General features: G+C 36.4%; 1 protein-coding gene across 1 annotated transcript in view; it reads left to right on the forward strand.

Annotated features, from left to right (window-relative positions):
* ntrk3b (neurotrophic tyrosine kinase, receptor, type 3b) overlaps nt 1–25,256 on the forward strand; it is a 126,138-nt gene that overhangs the window by 30,059 nt on the left and 70,823 nt on the right. The window contains exon 3 of the mRNA XM_016545819.1: nt 3,040–3,111. Within this exon, the coding sequence (XP_016401305.1) occupies nt 3,040–3,111 (72 nt within the window). The remainder of the gene's footprint in view (nt 1–3,039; nt 3,112–25,256) is intronic.

Genomic DNA, 25,256 nt, shown 5'->3' on the forward strand with positions numbered 1-25,256 from the left:
CAGTGCCGAAAACATACAGTGTTGGGGGAAGCAGCTTGGTTGATTCAAACAGACCCAATAAAGTAAGCGCAGCGCCTTCATGTTCAAACCCAGTCACTTGCTGGTGTTGTGGGGAAAGCCACTCCATCCACAAATGTCAAACATTTGCCAGTAAGTCTGTGGAGGACAAGAGAAAGTTCATATTTGACAATAACCTGTGCTTTGGCTGTCTTAGGAAAGGACACATTTCAAAGGATTGCAAGAGTAAAGCCACTTGTAGCATATGCAAGAAACATCATCCAACACCACTACATGAAGACCGCCCTTCTTCTGCAGCAGTCACATTTTCTCATGCTATGCAAGCAGAAGAAAACACATCTTCCCTTTCCTGTTGCGTAGACAGTGGCGATGGTGGGAGTACATCAATGATAGTGCCTGTATGGATTTCTTCAATCACCAATCCTGAGAGAGAGACCTTAGTTTATGCCCTACAGGATACCCAGAGTAGCAACACCTTTGTAGACCAAGAGGTATGTGAGAGGATGGGGGTAGTTTCAGAGCCTGTCAAGTTAAAGCTTACTACAATGATGGGAAAGGATTCTGTCATTCAAAGTGAAAGAGTTAGTGGGCTCAGAGTTAGGGGGGTTGCCTCTCATGGCCTAATTAATTTGCCACCTGCCTATACCAGAGATTTCATACCACTTGAACGTTCCCACATTCCTACCTCTGAAACCGCCAGAAGGTGAATACATCTGAATAAAATAGCACAGGAGATACCAGAGCTGTTAGATTGTAAGGTTGGACTTCTGATAGGTTACGACTGCTCAAGAGCTTTAGTACCACGACAAGTAATCACAGGAGGTGATAATGAGCCGTATGCCATCAGGACGGACCTGGGTTGGAGTATTGTTGGTAGTTCACCACAGGTTGCAAAGTCGACAGAAGTCACAGGTCTGTGTCATCGTATATTCGTTAAGGAACTTCCAATACTGACTCCTGCTGCTGTCATCAGAGCCCTTGAATTAGACTTCAGAGATACAAACCCAAAGGAAAAGAGCATATCGCAAGACGATATACAGTTCATGCAATTACTGAATGAAAAAATTCACCAGAATTCAGAGGGACACCTGGAGATGCCCTCCCCTTTAAGACATGCCCACAACTACCAGAAAATAGGCAGCTGGCTCTTGTGCGGCTGAGACGTCTGAAAGGAAAATTTGAGAAAATCTATCCATCTATCTTTCCATCCATCCATCTCTGTTAGTATGTCCATCTATATATTTATTCATCCATCCATCCAACCATCTGTCTATCCGCCCATCCATCCATCTAACTGTCTATCTATCCATCTGCCTATTCATCCATCCATCCATCCATCAGTCTATTTAACCGTCCATTGATCCATCCATCCACCTATACAACCATCTGTTCATCTGCCCTTCCATCCGTCCAACTGTCTATCCATCTATTTTTCCATCCATCCATCTCTGTTAGTATGTCCATCTATCTATTTATTTATCCATCCATCCAACCAACTGTCTATCCGCCCATCAATCCGTCTAACTGTCCATCTATCTATCCATCTGCCTATTCGTCCGTCCGTCCGTCCATCCATCCATCCAACTGTTTATCCATTAATCTATCAGTCTATCTGTCTATCCATCCATCCATCCATCCAATCATTTGTCCATCTATCTATCCAACCGTCTTTCTATCTATCTGCCATATATCTGTCCATCTGTCTGTCTATCCATACATCCACCTATCCATACATTAACATACTGTATCTATCTATGCGTCCATCCATCTAATGCAAGTCTTAAAGAGATAGTTCACACAAAGATAAAAATTCTGTCACCATTTACTTGTTCCAAACGTGTATAACCTCCTTCTACAGAACACAAAATTTAATTTATTTGATTGTTTGTATATGTTGTTTGTACCAAAAATATCTCTTTTGTGTTCCATGGAAGAAAGACACCATGCTGTTTTGGAAGGACATGAGTGTAAGTAAATGATGACAGAATTTTATTTTCGGCTAAACTATCCTTTTAACCTTGTATAGATCTTGAGGTATTCAAAGTAAATAACAACATTTGAAGTGCTAGGTTTTTTAAACATTTTTAAAAATTCAGCCAAACTTTGCCAAACTTTTCTAGTTCAAACACTGGTAGGGACCACCGACCTGCTCATAGGGAGTTCACTAGCACATACAGAAGCACCATTGCAGCAGTGCCGGAATGAAATATCTGCCTACACTAATCCCACCCCCACAAGTTCATGCGTGTCACGTGAAGGACCATCAGGAGGGTTTCGTAATAGGGCCCCTTGCATTTGTTTTCAGGCTTTTAAGAGCTGAATGGTTAAGAGGAGAAATGGTATAAACACGGCCAACATCCTCCTTATATCTTCCACATAACAGAGATGGATAATTGTATTCCTAGAAATAGTTATAGCTATAGAGCCATCATCATAATAAAACTAATTATGTACTGATTACTGTTCACCGGATAAGGGTGTTGTGAGTGTAATCACTTTTTGCATTAAATTCCTGTAATGAAAAGGATGCAGTCATTACCAATTAATGCCACCGAGACTGTGCACAGAGTCTTTAGGATGCACAATTCATTCCAGTTGCTGCTGCGGCTCAGTGCTGTGAAATTGGGGACCCTGATGATACCATTATTCTAATGACACTCTCTGAAGAGATGGGAAAGATGGTGAACTGAGATTGCTTCTGCAGTTTATCATCATAAATGGTGTATATCAAGACGCAAGGCTCTAATGAACTGTTGGCTTCCTCAGGTTTGAATGATCGACTTGCAATGCCAGGTGCAAATGACCAACAACAGGGCCCTCAGTCAAAATTACTGGATGTACTGTGCTGTGTGGAGGCTGAAATAAATGTTGGTGGTCTCACCTTGGGAAATTAATTTGCACTCATCATTGCTGGATTGATGCTCGTCATTTGTGGCCAGCCAATGACACCTGTAATTCACCGGTTTTTGAGAGGAACTGTGCATTTTTCATATGGTTGTCTGTCTCTCTTTTTTTTCCCAGGACAATAATAAACTGCAATTTACGGACAATCCAGGCACGAGCATTTGCGCAGAACCCTCACCTCCGCTACATGTGAGTAAAATGTCTTTCAAGTGTGTTTTAGTCGTTCTCTGAATGAGTCTTTTAAGTGAATGAGTCATTCTTGTTTGCTTCCATGCACTTGTAAACAATGTTGGGCGAGCTACATTTAGTGCATATATCGTAGCTCAGATTGTAATATTAGAAAATAGTAGCTGGTGTAATGATGCAACGGACATAAAGTGTCACTGAATGAATCAGTGAACAATTCAAAAGATTCGAGTCATTGGGATGACTTTTAAAATTCCCAAATTTTAGTCTCATAATGTTTTTTTGATCATTAAGTTAGATCAATCAGAAATCAACTTGATTTGATTTTACTCAGTGTTTTCCTGAATCAACATCCCGGAAATGGCATACCTATCAACCAATCCAGAATAGCTAGCCATAAAAATTAGAGGCCAATTATTGGTTAGACAAAAATATTTTTTTGAAGTTGTAAATAAAACAAAGATTATTGGAGTATGTTTTATAAGAAGAAAACTATTTCAGTCTATCTACTTAAAAATGTTCATGTTTAATTCAATTTGTTACTTGCTGTTTCTTTGTAATTAATAGTAAAATTTATTAGCAATTTATGAGTGAAAATTGTTTCTTCAACATTTATTTTTTTTCAGTGTAGAAACAACAGATGATTTTGATACAGGACCATGTGACCTATTGTAAATCATGTTAATATTACAATGAAATGAAAGTAGCAACAGATCTTTTTATTTTTGTATTGTGACATACATCCAATGAAATGGACTATTGAAAAGGAAAACATGATGGACAGGGACTTGGTTCTATCAATCGGTTGTTGATTGGATGGCAGATTGGTTGAATGTCTGTTGTAAGAAAAGAGCGGGGTTTATGTATACTAAATGATCGATCGGAGAAGTCCAAAATACGTCACCAGAGACAAGTCTGTCATTTCACTGTAAGATCGAGTTATGACAATTTAATAAAAAATGATGAGGTCAAAAAAATAAACGCGCATGAATGAATCGTTCACAATAAGATCAATAACATGCATGTAGAAAACAGATAGAGTGAATTTTTTATTTTAATGCCAACTTTAAACAATTTTCTGAGGATCATTTTTTACTTCTGAAATGCAGGTTCCAGTTAGAGGTATATCTCTTTTGGAATCCATAGCTTTTACTTTTCATGTTGGCTAACCTTTCTTTGAATCCTTGCACAACTAATGGATAGACGTTCTTTTTACCATAGCTAGGAGAAATCATCATGATACTCTCATTACAACATTCTTTACCTTTCATGCCAGTAAGCAAAATGTCTGTGACCTTTGATGTCTGTCATAGTCTCACAACCTATGCATGCAAGCTATGCATGATTTTCTATGTGATAATGGTCTCAGTTAAAGGCAAGTGAACAGGCTAAGCACTTCATGAATGGGCTAGAAAGTAAAAGATCCTGTGTTCACTTGAGGCACGGACAGAGCAGATGGACATGCTAATTGTGGGCTCATTAAGAAATACGGTCAGGAACTTAAATAGAAAAGATGATGACTGCTTATGTCTTATTCAATTGTGGCTCTCAGAGGATTAAAGTGGCCACTTTTGAAGCTGTAATGGCCGATGGAAATAAATCACATTGAGTAATGGGCAGCAATTTCAAAAGACAAAACATATTGATTAAGGCCATGTGGAATAAGTTAAGTACAATACAACTACTGAGATGTTAGACTTCCTTGACTCCGATAGGCTTGATTTTTCTTAATAACAAAACACACAGTGGATAAATGAATCTCTCTCTCTGAAGAATATAATAATAATAAGTCTATAGATGTAATAATAATAGTCTATAATAAGTCTAATGAACATTTTTTCCACTGTTGTGCAATGGAAAGGTTCCATGGGTGTTAAAAGTTCTTCATGGGATCATAAATGCCAACAAAGAACCTTTATTTTTAAAAGTGTTTAATAAAAACTACATAGTGAGATAAATAAAACAATATATTCTGCATAAAGAACATTACGCCTATTTTAGTTTCTTTCTTCTATATTTAGTTTCTTCTTTTTATTGAGACTATTTTCAATTTAAATTTTTCTCTTTTGATTTCGGGGTAAAATATGACCTGCACATGTTTTTTTGAGAATCACCCAAGAAAAATCTGCAATAACAAGTATATACAGTATAAGTAGATTATTTAAAATTTCTGGCATGCATTTTATGTTTGACTGATAGCACACTCTTTAATCTCAACCAAATTTCGATCACAATAAATTCCCCAGCTCCCAAAGAAAACCGCTTGTTAATTCCACACATGGACTTGAATGAACCTTTTGGTTTTTATGCGTCCTAAACGTCCTGTGTTTTAAATGACGGAGCGCAGACTGGGTGGCCAGACGTTGTGTCTCCACAGCCCACATATCAACAGGAGCCTAATAAATTTGAAGGACCCATTGAAGGGAAGGAGGAAAGGTCATATCCTCTTGGGAGGGCGGAAAGTCTCTCCCTCATTAAGTCTTTCTCCTCTACGTGATTCTCCTTTCCCAAAATGTCACTTTCTTCACCAAACCCCCTCCTCTGACATCAAATGTTGTGTGTTCATTTTAACATGACAAAATGACTTTACTGTCACTTTACAGGGCTGAGTGATGTTATTTGTGAAATACAGCCAGACATTTTGTAATATTATAATAGTCTAAATGCTTTTTGTTGGTCATGTTTTTGATATTTCATCATACTTTACTTATGGCCTAGTACATACTGTCCTTTTTTACAATTATGGGTTATGTGAAGTATACTGTACATCCAGATTTGTGATACAATGGCATGGCTATGCAGTACAGGGAACAGTTTTTGTGAATATTGTTATTTTAGCTTGTTTTTAATGCATGAAATATTATTTAAATAAGTGCTTGTTGATGCTTCATTCATGTGGAAATTCAAACTGAATTTAGAAAGCTGTATTGCATATATTCAGTGAATCTGAAATGATTTATTCTCAGTTACAAGTTTCTTTCACTTTAGCTGTAAACATGCATTTGAATCATTTTTAAGTTTGGATTTAATACACTGGCTGTATATAGCTGTCGCTGAACTAATTATCATGCATTGCACGTGCTGTCGTGTAAAGCACTCTGGAGCCAACAACACAAACACCAAGGAAATCAAGTTAGAAAAAGAACAGTTACTGTAGATGCATTTAATAGGACAGTTAGATGCATTAGCCGCCTTAGAAAGATGATTAGCCTACATATTCTAAATATAACATGCGTTATGGAATGGAAAAGTCAAACAAAGAAGTGGTTTGGGTTGCAAGGACAGCAAAGAAAACCAAAAACACCCCAAGCTCAATCCCATTACCAGATTTTGATCCTGATGATTTGTACAATCCAAAAAAAGGCACATTATACATTAGTGGACATAAAAACAAATTACAGGATCTGCCTGAGAAGGATGTTGTGTCATTTTTATAATTTTATTCATAATGTAATAGCTATTTATGAAAATACTACTAATAGGCTGAATAAAATGAATGGTAATTAGAACAACTGTATCATATTATAATCTTTTTTTTTAAGCTTTATATATTTATATGTGTGACTATAAATAAAATGACCTCAAAATCAGTACTTTCAAGTTGTATTTTTAGTATAAAACCCCTGAGATCCTGCACTGATCTTAAGAGCTTTTGCCCAGTGAAGCCTGATTTCTTTTTGTGGTCTTACTGATATGTCGTTTCTTCTGGCAGATCACTTTACTCCATCACAACACTTATGTGGACTCACCAGAGTATGACATACCGGCTTTTCTTTTGGCCCAAAATGATTTAGTCAGACTCCATTTGGCAGATGCAGCATTTATTGTTCATCGAGACAACAGTGGCGGTAAAATGGTCTATTCTTACTGCGTTTTTTTACAGTTAGTGTCCATGCATGTTACAGTGTATTTTTCAAATGTGAGCTTATATTTTCTCAAACACAACAGCCATAAATGATGTAAAGTGCTATAATGGAAGTTTTCTTTAAAATTTATGGACACTTAGAGCTCAATCGTTAGTTAAAGACTGAAAGCCGTAATGTCCGTGAACATTGTTTGTTTCAAGTGACTGGTGCACCACCTGTCTCTCAGAAGTCACATATCGCATGCCGATCAGATTGGAACTGGCGATTTTGCAGCTCTTGCCATTTTTGTGCAAAATGTGCATCAGATGGCCAGTGAACAGACTGTAAGCTACCCACAGATTTGGATGTAGCTAAGTAGGAAGATTTTAGAGGCTGTGAAAGCTTTCCAAACATCCCCGTAAGATATGCAGAACACACAGCATTTAGCCTTTGCGGGTGATAAGCTAATAGCTGTGGTTGGGTACAGAGCAGGAATTCAGAGGGGTCTGTCCACTAACGTGATACTCTGCTTGAATTAATTGCTGCTTTTGCTAAAGGTTGAATGTTACACTCTTTTGTTTGTTACACTGCAATTGGATAGGCTTGGGAAGCACTCCGTCTTTCTTTGTGGTTTCAAAACATTAAAGGCGTTATACAATATCATACATTTTTAAAAATCAATTTTACATTTTTTCAGAAATACATTTTTAAAGATTCCGTTTACATTGTTAAGGCCCTTTGCATCTTTGCAAATGTAAAAAATCAAACAACTGGGCTATCAAAAGATTGAAATCATTAAAGTGTCCCTATTATGCCATTTCGAATATTGCCTTGCATGCAGTGTATAATGCAGCTGTCTGTGAATGTAGACTGCAACTCTGCAAAGCTGTGAAGCCAAAGTCGTTGCGAAAAAATAAAGTTGCGCGCATCAGTGTCTGGTTGATCAACTAGATGTTTCATCATCGTACTCGGGCTCGAATTTATAAGGTAAAATCAGTACCATGTTTTCTCTCTATACATTCTCTCTGGAGCTGTCATTCAGTTATGACAATGGGTGTATCATTTCTGACACACGCTGTATGTGGTAGACCAATAACAAAGGATTGGGCCAATCAGAGCAGAGTAGGCTCACGAAAGGAGGGGTTTAGAGAGACTGATGCTTCTAACTGCTTCGTACGAATTGTTTTACGAATCATTAAGAAATGCAGTGAAATTAAATGTATATTATTAGAAAACAAAAGTGTTTTTTGACCTTGCATGAATGTAAAACTGGTGTAGGAGCCTCCCAAAACAATACTAGGAACCTTAAAAATGGCATAATATGGGCACTTTAATGTCATACGTTTTTCTTTTATCTTGTATTTAATACTGTGGCTTTTTAATGAAAGAAAGAAAATGTGTCAAGAGTTGTCTGACTTCATTTTTTGTCAAACGTCCCATCTGGGTTTCATCCCATGAATAAATTATCTGTTAAGAAGTAATTCATCATTTACTGATAAACGGCAGCATGTCTTGGGATCTCTTGTGCATCTTACATGGCGCTTCTTCATGAAAAGAAAGTAAATGTTCTACTGTGTCTTTGTAGAATAGCTTTCAAATATTGAATCATTAGTCTGAGAATAGATTGATACTGTATTTTATTACTGATGGCCTTCCTTGCTTGCCCTGCAGAGCTGTTTGGCCTGTGTCAGTTGGGACACCAGCTAAAAGGTGTATTCTGCCATGATTTGCACTTAAATTTGGTTGTCAATCAGCAGCAGCACACATTTTCTTTTCATTTATTCTAATGGATATTTGCTTTTGCTCATGCATCATCTGGGTTTTAGGAATTGTTCTCTCAAAAATGAAAATTTTCTGAAAGCATCTGTCAATGGAAGCCAAAGATGATCTATAGTGAGTCACTATAATTGCAAGATAGCAGATATATGATACACAAGTCAAATGTATTGTTGTCTCTGCGGGCTAAACCTAATATAATTGACCCCTCACCCCACAAGATTTCTGTCTTTTAAATAAGATTAGGGCATATTGATCCACCCCAGCTCACGTGCTTCTCTCAGTCAGCAGGTTGGATTTTGACAGACAGTTTTGGGCTCTCGGCCTGACACTATGTGTACACAGGTAAAGACAGCCTCTCCAAGCCGCTGTCACTCATTCCAGTCTGAAACGTTTTATCACAGCCGCGAGCTCAAGCTCATCACTGTCGGCTCAAACTCCGGGGGATTGTGGAAAGATGTCATCCATTCACACCCTGTCCACTCACCGATGGGGTCATCTTGTTGTAGCCTGCTTTCTCAACAACAGCTGATAGTTGATTCTACAGCACAGAAGAGGATGTGTTTCATCCCAGACGATGAAAAAAAAAAAGTTGGTGTACTCAACATTGTTCAGTCTCAGTTGGGCGGCCTGTTTAACATAATTGCAGAAAAATGTGAACAAAAACTGTACTCACGGTGACATTTATTCAAGTTGTTTCTGAGATGTTTCAGGCAGTGAGCTAAGTTGTTTACATGACTGGTTCAGTGCTGCAAATTTGCACATATAATTACATTTTTATTTCCATTTGAGTTTTTTTCCTGCGGTAACTGTGAGTTTCTCTGTGTATAAGAAACAATCACGCTTTTATCGAATTACAGGCTGCAGCTGCATTCATCTTCATTCTTTTGGAATCATTTCACTTTCTTGAACATGTAAGCTGAAATTTGAAAAATAAGTGATAAAGTTAAGTCTAAAACTGATATTTAAATATAAATGTGAAGCTGAAGCAATATGCATGAACCATTATGACATGCATGCTTTCTGGTTACACTTTAAGATTTAGATTCCCTCCCCCGCCCTTTAATTATACAACTAATTGTAATCAATTAATAAAAATGACCGAATTTCCACATATAGTATGATTGAGTTAAATCTGAAAGTATCGGACATTTATTTGTAGCATGCAGTACTGTACAAGCACAGGTTTCATGCACAATAGTATGCTCACGCTGTGCATGTATCTGTTCATCTGACTGATCTAATTTAAACCCACAGAGGCCTAACAGGCCAGAGCTCTCCTGTCAGGTTAGGCCTCCAGACAGTAGGACACTGGCATTGTCAAGTCTCACAGGTTTTTTTTTTTGTTGCTTGCCATATCGGTCAGCTTGGCAGAGATGATGCCAATAACTAAAACAGGAAACTATGTGGGCAGTGTGATTTCATTTCATATCCCACCACTATTCAATCCATCCTTTATAGTCCACAGCTGACTTCTAGATTTTTTTTTTCTTTGGGCCAGACAGTAATTCACGAGAAGCCATACTTTACAGTGATTTTTCCTAGGGTGACCATACATCCTCTTTTTTCCAGACATGTAGTGGCCAGGATTTCTAAACTGCCTAAAAAATGTCCAGGCTTTGGCTTTGTTTTTTTATTATTGACATGCTCTCTACAGTCCTCATACATTATATCTACGTGAATTTGCATTGCTAAATTCAGTTTTGTTTTTTTGTTTTTTGCTTTCTATTCTTTCTTTGAATAGGAAGAATACTTTCTACAGAACCCTGAAAGAAAGAGTATCATGATTACCACAAAAATATTAAGCAGCACAACTGTGTTCAACATTGATAATAATAAATGTTACTTAAAGGGTTAATTCACCCAAAAATGAAAATTATGTAATTAATTACTCACCCTCACGTCGTTCTAAACCCGTAAGACCTCAGTTCATCTTCGGAACACAAATTAAGATATTTTCAACCGTAATTTTACGAAGCTATGAGAATACTTTTTGTACGCAAAGAAAACAAAAATAACGACTTTATTCAACAATTCGTCTCCTCCACGTCACCCTGGTGCCATTTTGTATGCTGTTCTGTGTCAGCTGCGCCACGCGGATACGTTGTTTTCGTTCAAATCAAAGCGTAAACAACGTAGAAAGATGAACGGAGGTCTTACAGGTTTAGAATGACATGAAGGTGAGTAATTAATGACAGAATTTTCACTTTTGGGTGAACTAACCCTTTAAGCAGCAAATCAGCATATTAGAATGATTTCTGAAGGATCATGTGAAACTGAAGACTGGAGTAATGATGCTGAAAATTCAGCTTTGCCATCATAGGAATAAATTACATTTTAAAATATATTCAAATAGAAAACTGTTATTTTTAATTGTAATAATATTTCACAATATTACTGTTTTTATTGTATTTTTGATCAAATAAGCATCATTGATGAGCATAAGAGTATAGTGTTAAGTATCTCTTTCCACACTTCTGGTCTGGTTGATCTCTTTGATATAGTGCGTCCAATTACGTGAGGAAAGCCAAATCTCTAGCCAATCCACCAGATCAAGGCAGCCCACTGATTGAGTTTTGCAGGGGCATGCAGCTTTGCTCCAAACACCGTTACCCTGTGCCAGTTCAACATTGCCATCTGCCCCTGTGTCTCAGCTCATCAGAGCAGCTGAAGGTGGCGGGCCCAGGTGCCAGGGCACGGCGGCTCCGTGGATGACAGCTTTGAGCTGCTGTGAGATGCCGGCATTCTGCCAGGTCTGGGCACAGTGACAGCTCAGCATTCATTAGTGCCCCTCACACCTCTGTAATTCACGGGACCCTCTGTCTGTCCCTTATTGGTGCATTTGAAGGTATAAAATAGGGTTGGGCTGTATCGCAGTATAGAGCGAGCTATGGTAGAAATGAGTTAAAGTAGATACAATACCGTTTAAAAGTTTGGGGTCCATAAGATTTGTATTTTTTTTGAAAGAAGTCAAAAGGCTGCATTTATTTGATCAAAAATACAGTAAAAACAGCAATATTGTGAAATATTATTACAATTTATAATAGCTGTTTTCTATTTGAATATATTTTAAAATCTACTTTATTCCTCTGATGGCAAAGCTGAATTTTCAGCAACATTACTCCAGTCTTTTGTTCAATTGAATGTGCTCTTAATGAAAAAAATAGATATAATGATATACAATGATATAAAATGAAAGCTTGTAGTCCAAAGTGTGGAAACAATCTATAACGTGTACCAGTCCTTGTTCCTTGTTAGCATGGCTCATGAATATTAACTAGGTGACATTCGCCCGATAGTCATAAATTATTTTCTCTAAAGCTGCTTACACTGCAAAAATATCTTTCTTAATCAGTACATTTGTCCTGTATTCCTGTAAAAATATCTAAACATACTTAGAACAAAATTAATTTGAGAGAATCGAAATTGTGTTAAATGATACAACCTATTTTTAGAAAGTATTTTAATTATTTGAGTTCTTACCTCATTGGCAAACTGTTAAGCATAAACACACAGGATTTTAATTGATGCTTAAAACAAGAGAAAACAATTTGCCAAAAAACTATACTAATATATATATATATATATATATATATATATATGGCTCCAGTGATTTCCTTTGCACTATGGCTAAGCAAAATAAGCTCTTAAATTATAATGACCTTTGTGAGCCTATTTACACCCAGTTATAATAGCTGCAGCAGCCTTGGTCTTACCGCCCAGTGGCGCCCACCGCTACTACCAAAAAAGCAGAACATAAGTGTTGATTCCTTTGTAGGCCTTTGGGAAAGTGAACAGGTGACTTTTATAGACAATGCTTTTGCTACTGTTGACATCTGATGAGACTCCAAATGGATTTGTGAATGTAATAGGAGAGCTATTGACGGAGACAGCAGAGAGGTAGTTTCACTTGCTGGGTGCAGAGACCACCCGGAGGAATTGAAACACAGGCGATGCTTTATTTGGTCTGGCTGCAGTAGCAGTGGATCTTTCATGTCCCAAGTGTTTTTGTTCCCCATCCACCTGAGCTTATATTTCCTCTCTTTTAAAGCATCTCCTGCCAGGATTATGCCTGAAAGCATGATGTCCCATCTCATGAATCTATTTCATCTACTCATTGTGCAATCACTGAAAACCAGTGTCATCAATGCCAGACAATCAAAGGGGATCGTTTTTGAAAAGACATTTGCAGGGCAGAGCGTCTCGTGCAATGCAATCCTCTCAGTCTTCTAGTTCAGAGACCTGCAATATGTTACATTTAAAGTACCATTTTTGTTTCCCCTTTTTTTGGTGCCACAGAGCGTGCAAACGCTGATGAGATCAGTCGGTTATTTCATGATAGTATATACAGAACCAGTGCATATTGCTGTTTCAGTCTTTTAAAAAAAGGCTTTTTCTACAGCAAAGAGCAATTGGACAGCATTTTCACTGAACAAGGCATTAATGGAGCCATTTTAAACTATTATTGCACTTGCGTGCCTTTCTATGCAACTTCTCAGTAATTAACATGAGCGTGTTGACGTGAAAATAACACATTCTGTTAAACAGCACCCACTTATGTCTGGGAAAATATTTCTATTGTGGTTCCTGCTGTTGCATATATAAGGGTTGAAAACTTCCTTTGAGTGTCTTAATATTAGTGAGTTTAGTGAGCCATTATGATAATTGGTTCATGATTTTTCATGGCCGTTTCCGGTTGCTGAATTTTTACAAGCAAATGGGCCAATTCCGATACTGAGTGCCAATTTTTCTTTGTTAAAGCAAGAAACAAGAAAGAATGAAAGAGTTCATAAATAAGGTGTTCATCTATTAGAGGCTGAACTGGCCTTAAACAACAAATATCTGTAGCAATTTGAAATGAAAGGCAACTATGCATTTTAGTCACGATCCAGATTAATCGGGGATCAGCCATAATAAAGCAATGTTTGGAGCAAAAACTAGCTGGTTCTGAGTCTGACTGATGGCCGGTCAAATGTTGTATCTCTAATCGTAATATATTATTTTTTTTTTATAATTTCAAACACCCATGCTGAAGAAGAAAAAAAAGTCTAATCAGTTGAAATGATTAAATGTGTCAAGGCTACGTTGGTCAACCCGGTCTAGATGCAAAAAAATTGCCGGTCTAAAATGTTTCAGGCCTGCTGAGGAAAAAAACAAACAAACAAACAAAAAAACACTTTAAACCAGCCTAAGATAGTCTGGTGGTCTTAACTGGTCTCCCAGATTGGTTAAACTGGTCTGATTTGATGGTTCTAAATTTTGGGCACTTTTTACAGCCTGTTAGTCAACCTGGTCTGCAAAAAAAAAAAAAAAGATTGCTGGTCTAAGATGTTAAACCAGCTAAACGAATAATGCATAAACCAACTAAAATGATCAAACCTAGTTTAAGATGGATTTTTTTTCAGCTGCTTGTTTAATGCTTGATGTCACTTTACGTATGTTTTAGAATACTGTGAAATCTGTGAAACTCATTTGATTCCTGTCAAGCTTTCCAAAAGTTGTGCTTTAGAGAAAAGAGGAAAATCTCAGTATACTGTTCACCCCATAATGTTATATACTATTAATTAATATTTTGAATTTTGAAAGTTTTGGAAATTTGATGTGCTTTTGTAATTTTTTTATATTTATATTTAGCTTTAAAACTCAAATAAATAAATTTTAAACTTAAACATATTATATATAAATATATATATATATAACAAACAACTGTCTATGTCAATATGGGGTGAACAGCATTTCTTTCATGGCAAAACTTTGGAAAACTTGGCAGGTATCAAAGGAGTTTCAAAGACTTCACAGTATTCTAAACCACAGAACATACATGTGACATCTAACTAAAATTAGTTAGATGTCACTTTAATGTTCTGTGGTTTAGAATACTGTGAAGTCTTTGAAACTCCTTTGATACCTGCCAAGTTTTCCAAAGTTTTGCCATCAAAGGAGTCTAAACCACAGAACATTAAAGTGACATCTAACTAATTTTAGTTAGATGTCACTTTAATGTTCTGTGGTTTAGAATACTGTGAAGTCTTTGAAACTCCTTTGATACCTGCCAAGTTTTCCAAAGTTTTGCCATGAAAGAAATGCTGTTCACCCCATATTGACATAGACAGTAAAGAGGATCTTTCACTACTATTACAGCTCTTAAAAGTTAGCTTTAGCCAAGCCAAAAACAGACACAGGCAGAACTCCATCTTAGCCCTTGAATCAAAGCTGAGCAATTAAGCTCCCAGTTGGTATTTTTTTTCCCCAAGCATGTCATTCCAGGGATTTTTTTTTAAAATAAAAAAGAGAAATATTCAGCCAGTCTTTAAATGTGCACAGCTTAACTCGGTTTATGACTCAATGTGTGCTTACACAGTCTGTAACTTTTTTGTGATGGATTGATTGATTTGAGGAGCTCTGTGCAGAGCTTCATGTGGATGTATTATTGCCTGCTAGATGTTATAAGGTCGCTTTCTAAGGAAAAAGAGCTTGTCAAATGAATCATAAATTGTGCATAGCTGTAAAAGGTAGCCTACGTACTGTATAACTCTGACAGCTTACTTCACCTACTGCATCTCTCATGATTAAAATTATTTCATTATAAGTGCGGAGCACAAAGTTGAATTGAATCTGGCTCAGTCCCACCTCTCCCTCTCTCTCTCTCTCTCTCTCTCTCGCTATTTAAAAGACTGGGACTTTAATATGAATTAAAAATATATAAAAACAAAAGCTAATTAAAAGTATTATTAAAACTATCAATTATTATATAAATAATACTAAAATAAAACTGGTGTTCAGTGAAATTAGGTAACACTTTAGAATAGGGAAAACTATTCACTATTAACTAGTTGCATTATTAGTATTAGCATACTGACTGTTTATTAAAAAACTTGAAATTTGGAATTTGCTTTTATTTTTATGTTTTCAATTTTATACTTTTAATATTTTCAGTTTAGTTTTATGTTTGTTTTTTTAATGCTTTTTTATATTTCTATCTTTTTTTATTTGCGTTTTAGTAATTTTAGTACTTCAAGTTCAACTTATTTCAGTTAGTTGGCAAGGCAACACTTCTAATTTTCTTTAATATAACCGAATGCTTATATTTATTTGTAAACTTTATTTCAGTTAACAAAAACAATTTTTTTATAGTTTTAGTTAACAATAACAACACTGCTGAACACTAAAACAAGATTTATATAATATTGTATTCAGTGTGTGCATACATAGTCATGTAGTATAAAATTTATATTAAAAATATATAATTTAAAATCATAATTTTTTAACAAATTGTAGAAAAAATTGTAGAACATTTTTAGTTCACAGTCATGGCCTCAGCAGAGTAGTACACCCCACATGTGACAATGTGCGGTTCCTGTTATTAGCACTGAATCACTGGCCTGCCTCTCGTATTGAAATCGCACCCTCACTGACCCAGACGTAAACAGTTGCTTCAGAAGCGAGTAGCAGAATGCCTGTGAGCACATTATGATGATTCATAAACCTCCTCTGTATATCACTGATTGTTGTGAGGTTATATATTCTTATTTTCCTATGAATTGTATTGAGGAAGTATATCCTTACATGTATTTTCCACTGATAATGTTGTTCTCAGAGCTTTTAAAAGACTGTGTAGTTTGTTTCCCAGTTGTGGTTGATTACCATATTCATGTCTCATGGTATTTACCTGATACTTAACAGTACATGATCATGCATTACAGTGGTACTCTTTAAATTTGACATTTGAACAGTGAATTTGCATGTGTTGCAGCAAGTACAGTATCCATCAAATGACTATGTGACAGTCTGAGATCAATGCTTTTCTGTGAAACGTACAGAAAAATGTCCTTCACATACGTTTGGGAGTGCAGAATTGGAAAATGTAAATATTCTTATAGGCATGATTATTTTTGTATCTCTCTCCTAGACTGCTACTTTTTTCATTTTTTCAACAAATTCAGTGTGACTCCTGCACAACTGGTGCCAAATTAATTTATTTCCTAATTCATTAACTACCATCCGCCCTGTTCAATTTGCACTGACATTTTTCTTCACAGTGATGAAAGATGACCTTTTAAAAGAGCAGCTCCTGAAATATGCAGGTGGCTCTGCACAAAACACCAAAACATTTAGATTTACATTGAAAGCATTTAGCAGACTCTCTTATCTGGTGAGACTTGAAAAAGTGTTTCAGTTTCTTTTGAGAAAATTGCTGCTGTGGTCTATCAACAGCAGTATTAATTTGTTAAATTTGTTTTCATCAGCCATTACTACAGTCTTCAGTGTCACATGGTCTTTCAGAAATCATTATAATATGCTGATTTGCTGCTCAAGAAACATCACTTTTTATGATCAATGTTGAAAACAGTTGTGCTGCTTAATATTTTTAATGTGATACATTTTTTTCAGAATTCTTTGATGAATAGAAAATAACAGCATTTATTTGAAATTTGTAATGATGTTAAAGTCTTTATGATCAATTTAATGCATCCTTGTTGAATGAAATTATGATATAAAAAATAAAAAGTATGATATAAAGTAAGAAAGTATATACTGTATATATAGGCGCCTTTAACCCATGAGGGCTTTTCACAATGACAGCAGCATGACGGTATGAGATTAATACAATGTTTCTCCTCAAAACTCTTTCAAAACTTCAAATGCTTGTAATAACTTTCTATTGCGACCTAATGTGGATTTTGTATATAATATTAGGACGCAAATGTATTATGTGTAGCTTTTTATAGAAACGAAACACTACACCAGTTAAGCATTTCTACTTTATTCTTTTTAAAATACCCCAAATGCATGTAACACATAAACCATTTACTATTGTAATCGTATATTTATTAACTTAATGTTTCATCTGTGTTAGTTAAGGTGGGAGTTATGATCACACAATACTGATTGATGGATCTGCAGGGAATCATCTGTCTACGAGTCATCAATCCCATAAAAAGGCGAGGCAGTGGTTAAAGTTATTCTCATCAGATTGCACAATTAATGGAAATTAATAGAAATTATTTTGCATTATCTTGCATTCCTGGCAGGCTGACAGAAATTAAGAAATTACTGTCATTCTAATCAAATATTAAGCTATCCAATGTATTTATTCAAAGTTTCTCGAGATCGAATAATAATTTATAATTATTCTATAATTCTTACTGTAACAGCTGGAGCGTGTGTAAGGCTGGACAAGGCTTTGCGTTTCTCTGGTCACAGATTGGAAATTAACGGGGACTTGGGGCAAAAATACTATCAAATTGGACAAAAATGCCCCTGCACAATTAAACTAATTTTAACCAATCACACATGTTTCTGTTGAGCTTATGGATGCAATGGCCAATCAGAAGCGTTCAGGTGAGTCATCGCTGAAACGCCGGAGTTCATTTCAGTGCACGCACTCGCTGACTGAATTCTGTGGTCTCGTGAATTCTCTCATCATAAACGGGGCAGTCATGGCCTTACGGTTAGAGAGTCGGACTTGTAACCCAAAGGTTGCAGGTTCGAGTCTCGGTACCGGCAGGGATTGTAGGTGGGGGGAGTGAAGGACCAGCGCTCCGGGTGTGTGTTGACGGTGTGTGTGTGTGTGTGTGTGTGTGTGTATTTGTTCACTACTCAAATACACACACACACACACACATCCAAGTGTGTGTGCACTTGGATGGGTGAAATGCAGAGCACACACCTCACATCACTCACTTAAAGCTGCAGTCCGTAAGTTTTGCCTCTTTGTCGCCATCTCTGTTTGAAAACCTGGAAATGCAGTTACTTGCGGAATTATCTTCCTTGCGTGGGTTGTACTCTGGCACGGCTCCAGCGCGGATGAATCTAATGTTTTGAGGAGTGTGTGTGGCAGTCAGTCACCGCACCAGTGTGAATCCTATACTTAGTAATCACAGATTCTAGCCTACGTCTTGGAATATATGACCCAAATAAGAATTTTCACCGTATATTGTCATCTGAACAAGTAATTGATTTAGGATAATTTTTAACCAAAAAAAGTTACGGACTGCAGCTTTAAATACAAATCCGGTCATATTAAAAATATTTTATGACATGACACCCATTATCTGGTACTTGCCTAAAAAGACGGGTTTATGATGTGCGTTGTTAACAAATTACACTAACATTAGGTTACTTAGGCTATAGCCTTACCCTGGAGTTAGATCAACCTCCGCCCCCCCTGTTTTCTTCACAAATCGCACCCTGTATATATATATATATATAAGATAAGACAAGATTATGCAGCCTTAAGAAACCTAATTTTAATTGAATCAAATTATATTGCAGCATTCAGGATAAAGCAATCCCAGAATGCATTGTGACAAATGTAAATTCTAAATGTAGTATATTTCAGTTAATAGTAAATAAAAAAGTGTACGCTTTTAACCACTAGGCTAAATCACCTGAGCAGTTGCATTGTTGGGCTTTTTGAACTTGATCCAGGCATCAATAGCGGGTTCATAGCAGAGGAAATACATATGAATATCTGGCCTGGTTTAGGATCAGCTGGGCTGCAGCATTCTGTGCTGCAGACATTTTATTGCTTATACTGGGCCGTCGGCCAACAGTGAGTTGCAGTAATGAAGATGAGACCAGTGTAGGGGCTGTACTGTTGTAAATCTCCTGTCCAACAGACAGGAATAGAGATCTAGTGCTTTGAATTCACAGGTTTGTCATTATCTTAAAGGGGTCAGATGATGAGCAATCACATTTTCGTTCATCTTTTGAGATAAATTAATTTGATGTACTATGAAAATGTACTGAACCTTCACAACTCAAAGCTTCCTCCCCAGAAACACTGCTTTTTTAAATGAGTCTGCAAAACCGACTATTCTGAACTTCCACAACTTTCTGATGTCCGACAGACACATTGGATTCTCACCATTGGACTCTCTGCAGTGAATGGGTGCCGTCAAAATGAGAGTTCAAACAGCTGATAAGAACATAACAATAACCCACAAGTAATACACACCAGTTAACAGCTTGTGAAGTGAAAGGATGCGTGTTTGTAAGAAATAAATCCATCATTAAGACATTTTTAACTTCAAACCATTGCTTCCAGCTAAAATAAAAGTCCTCTGTTGAATGAAAAAGGCATCTTGCCTGAATCAGGGGAGAAATATGCCCAGATCAAGCACCATTTACAAGTGAGACAGTCCAAAACAGTTCTAAACAAATATGTTTGTGGATTTTGATGTAAGAGGCCAATATGCAATGGACTTTTTTCACTGAAGAAAGAAATATTATGGAATATGGCCTGTTTTTTTTTTAAATTTTGGCTAGAAGCGACGGTTTAAAGTTAGAATGCCTTAATGATTAATTTGTTTCTTGAAAACACGCAGCTTTTCACTTCACAAGATGTTAATTGATGGACTGGAGTGGTGTGAATTACTTGTGGATTATTGTGATGTTTTTATCAGCTGTTTGGACTCTCATTCTGACGGCACCCAATCACTGCAGAGGATCCATTAGTGATCAAGTAATGCTAAATTTCTCCAAATATATTCCAGTGAAGAAACAAACTCTGCACCTTGTTTTTTGTTTTTGTTTTGTTTAACAGACATTTGGCTGGTCCGGTCATGGTGAGTTAAAAGGAGAAAGCACTAGAGATGTTATTCCTAAACATCAAACCATAAAATATGGAAAAGTCTGCCAAACCATGTGCTATTCCTAACTGTGTGTAGCACCTGTCACTCTGCATATCCTTCTAAACAATCCCAATGTTAGAAACGAGCAGCTGGAGCTTATTTTTAACAGTGCCTGATCATTTCAGTCCGACTTTATTCATCTATGCGGCATATTTCAGCTCAGACTGTTCTGTGATTTTGTCACAATGTGCATGGCTTTGCAAAGACTCTGGATAAGATGGTAACAAACTATTTTGGACCCCACAATGAAAAGCAAACTTTCTTTTACAGAAAAATCTTTCCTAAAAGATTATTTGTAGGTAAACAATCCCTTGCCGACTTGTAATGAATAAACTATTCAATCCATAATATTTAAGATAAAATAATCTTAAAGGGGTCATATGATGCGATTTCAAGTTTTCCTTTCTCTTTGGAGTGTTACAAGCTGATTGTGCATAGATAAGATCCCTGAAGTTGCAAAGACTAAAGTCTCAAAACCAAAGAGATATTCTTTATCAAAGTTAAGACTCTGCCACGCCCCCCTAAAACGGCTCGTTCTAACACGCCCCCACATATCTGCCTCACTATGTGGAAATATTTGCATAATGCCGCCCAAATGTTCACGCAAAGAAAGAAGGCGTGGTTTCAGTAACCGCAGTTAGTGTTGAAGCAGCCATGTCAGGGAGACACTGTGTGTTTCTAGGCGAAAGCAAAAGCACTTTATTTGGCCTTCCGGAAGTAGATGCATTTAGGAATCTTTAAGATTACTTACAACAGAACAGCAATGCATTTTATGGACGACCGTTTCGTGAACCTAGGAGAGGAGGTAATTCTGACTTTGCTATGACAATCTGGCGCTTCTGAATCAGCTACTGTTTTGTTATTAGTTTAAGTATTTGCTATTGACTGTTCAAATGCGGAGTTTTGCGCATTGTGTGTGTGTGTGCGCGAGCGAGCGAGAGAGCGAGAGAGAGAAAGAGAGAGGGGGGGGTCACATCACAAACACATACCAGCTTCATCACTGTGTCTGTCACACGACTCTGTTCCCCTTTCGGGCTTGAACTGATGGTAAAACTAATGACATTATTTACTGTCTTTACATTTATTTTGAAAGATGAAGCTCACGATTATGGTAAGGGGCGTTACATTTCCGACAAGTGCTTGCGGTGTTCGGCCAATCACAATGCACTGGGTCAGCTGGCCAATCAGAGCAGACTGCACTTGTCAGAAGGAGGGACTTTGTAGAAAACGAAGCGTTTGAGAGAGGCAGGCATATAGGACCTACAATAATGTACAGTATTTGAAAAATAATGTGTTTTTTGAACATTAAAGCATGTCAACATATTCTGTTACACCAAATACACAAAATAATGATCTTTAAAAAAGCATCATATGACCCCTTTAAACCGCACATACATTCTGTTGTTAAGAGTCATTTAATGATCCCGTGTTGTTACGTCAGGCTGTTTTTTTGATAGCACTACAGAGATACTGAAAAACATTTTAATAACACTTTCATATGCTTCACTTTTAAGTAACACCCACAAAGATGTGCAATTACATAGATTGACTTATGCAACACATTTTAATAAGACTCCATTAGAAGCTCTTGAAGCAGAAACTGAATGGCTGAATTACTATGAGTTTCAAATAAAAATGGACTAATGCTCAAAAGCTTCTGTCAGAGTGTAAGCGTGTGTGTTTTTGAGTGTGTGTTGTGGGTGTTGACACTTTAAAGCGCACAGCGGCAACAAAACCCCTCCCCCTGCATCAGGCCGCATCAGAGAGCTTGTTGCTATGGCGACAGGCTTTGGCAGCCAGCAGTGCTGGTTATAAAACTCATAAGAGTTTCTAATGACCCTGAGAATATGCCAGTCGTCTAGTCAAAATAGCGTGTTATAAGACATGCATCCACCACTTCAGCCATCTCACAGCTGTGTTTCTCTAAAGAGCAGATTTCTAGGGGAAAATGCTATGTGGTTGCTAGGTGGTTGCTTACTGGTCAAGGTTAAAAGAGGCCATCTGCAAGTCTTGATGATATTCTGTTGTCTAAATGTGGTTTTGGTCTCTCCTTGAGTGTAATTTTGTGAGATTTTTCCTATTTAATCATACACTTGGGCAAAAAAATGTATGTCTGACCTTTATAAACAAGCTGCACAATTTGAGTTATCGACGAGTTACAGTACATGATAAATGTAAAAATAGTAATATTGTGCAATATTATTCAAAAATAGCTTTAAATTTATAATAAAATTAAAATAATAAGTTTCCTATTTAATATATTTTTTAATGCACACTGTAAAAAATCAGTAAAAATAGGGCACAACGTACTGTATAAAAATAAATGAATTTTCTGTATTGATTTTTTAAAGTGTTTTACCTGTATTTTGAATTTTTCACTTCATTGCGTTGTGTTGTAGGGCTCACATAAATGTCTGTAAAATTAGTGGATACTCTCCTAGCAAAAAATTACCAGTACATTTTCTTTTCTTTTTTTCTTTTCTTTTCTTTTCTTGCAATTAATCCTATGATAGAAAGCTGAATTTTCAGCATCATTACTCCAGACTTCAGTGTCACATGATCTTCAGAAATCATTCTAATATGCTGTTTTGCTGCTCAAAAACGTTTCTTATTAATAAATTGATGTTGAAAACAAATTGGTGTTGCTTAATATTTTGTGAAAACAGTGATACATTTTTTTTCCAGAATTGGTTGATGAAAAAAAATTATTGTTTGATGAATAGAAAGTTATTTGAAAAAGAAATGTTTTGTAAGATTATAAAACTCTTTACTGACACTTTTGATCAATTTAATGTGTCCTTCTTGAATAAAAGTATTCTTTAAAAATATCTTATTGACCCCAATATTTTGAACTCTACTGTACATATCAACAATCATTTTATTGCTGATTATTTTATATGAAAGCACAACCTTTAAATCATTGAGCCAGATGCTTTGTAAAGGATAAAACATGTTTTTCACTGATAAACCTATAAAGTCTTCTCTACTGAGGGAAAGATAAGGGCTATATGTTCCTTCTGAGTGCTTCCTTAAATGTATTATTTGATATATTTGAGAAAGACAGGAACAGATCCACTGAAAGGTTTCAGACCATGGACCATTTATAACCATATTTTGCACTGAAATCTAAAAAAAATGCATTAATACAAATTATTATATTTCCATTTTGACCAAATGTTGATGCTTAATATGATTTAAGTTATATTAGAGACCCATTCTATGACGTCTGTTCTATTTTTTCTCCATATCATGGATATCCATCTTTCTTTATAACCACTAGATTTATTTAATGCTCCCTACCACATATCATGCCTTTGGCTTTGTTAGTTAAAAGCCATTTTCAAGTCCCAGACCACCTCTTTGTATTGAATTTGTTGGCTTTTAAAACCTGCAGTCTTTCATTGCGTCTACTGAATTTGTAGACGGCGAAGTGCTCAAGTTCTCTTTATTGATTTGGCTGAGCGGCCCCTGCAGCTGCTCCTTTTCTCTCAGCTCCTCTTGGCAGTGATGGAGGCTCTCTCTGATTTCCTGTTGCATAAAGTCCTTCTCTCTCATGTTAACTCTTTCCGTTAAAGTTGTGTTTGACAGAACGTGTTCACTGAATTAGTATTTGTGGAGCACGTTTAAATATTAAGGTTTACTTGCTTTTAATATTTGACTCTAATTAATTTTAGCCTATGTACACTTTAAAAATGTACAGTATTTGTCAGTATTAGACTCATGCACTCATGGATGTATCCAGATTTTTCTTCACTTCTTGCCTAGAAAATCATGATTACCTTGGAAATATGTAATGGCAGGGGAAAAAACTTCACTTGTTAAGGTGCCTTTGAGTTTTCTATTCTACAATGAAAAAAAAAAAATTCTAATTGAAAGTCTTTTATGCTCACCAAGGTTGCTATTATTAGATCAAAAATACAGTAAAAACTGCAATATTGTGAAAATATTATAACAATTTAAAATAACTGTTTTCTATTTTAATATTTTTTAAAATGTTATTTATTCCCATGATGGCAAAGTTGAATTTTCAGCATCATTACTCCAGTCTTCAGTGTCACATGATTCTTCATCATTTTAATATCCTGATTTGGTGCTCAAGAAAGATTTTTTATTATTATCAATGTTGAAAGCAGTTCTGCAGTATTTCTGTGGAAACCATGATTCATTCTCCCCCCCCCCTAGATATTCTTTGATGAACAGAAAGTTCAAAAGAACAGCATTTTGAAAGCAGTTCTGCAGTATTTCTGTGGAAACCATGATTCATTCTCCCCCCCCCTAGATATTCTTTGATGAACAGAAAGTTCAAAAGAACAGCATTTATTTGAAATATAAATCTTTTTTTAACATTATAAATGTTAAATACAGTCACTTTTGATCAATTTAATGCATCCTTGCTGAAAAAAAGTTTTCATTTCGTTAAAGGGGTCCTATTATGCTTTTTCACTTTTTCAACTTTAGTTAGTCTGTAATGTTGCTGTTTGAGCATAAAAAATATCTGCAAAGTTACAAAGCTCAAAGTCCACTTCAAAAGGATATTTTATTTAGCATAAATCACTTTTCAAAAGCTACAAAGAACGACTCGTTTGGACTACAACGCATATTTTCTGGGATTTGTAATATCACAAATATCGACGAATGGGACGAGACCTGGTTGAGCTGCACTAGAGAAGGCAACGAGTGTTATTACTATGTCGGAGACACGCTAGCTTTCCCAAGGCAGACGAACTTAGAGTGGTTACAATCATCCAGGTTTAAATCGCGCTCAACTTGATTTGACTTTGATGCAATATTTACACTGAAGCTCGCAGACGGCTATGGTAAGGGGCATGACATTTCCCGACCAGGCGCAGAGTGCTGCCAATCACAGCACACACTGGCCCAGCTAACCAAT

This window comes from Sinocyclocheilus rhinocerous, unplaced genomic scaffold (genome assembly GCF_001515625.1).
Source record: "Sinocyclocheilus rhinocerous isolate Xijiao unplaced genomic scaffold, SAMN03320098_v1.1 scaffold760, whole genome shotgun sequence".
Taxonomy (NCBI): domain Eukaryota; kingdom Metazoa; phylum Chordata; class Actinopteri; order Cypriniformes; family Cyprinidae; genus Sinocyclocheilus; species Sinocyclocheilus rhinocerous.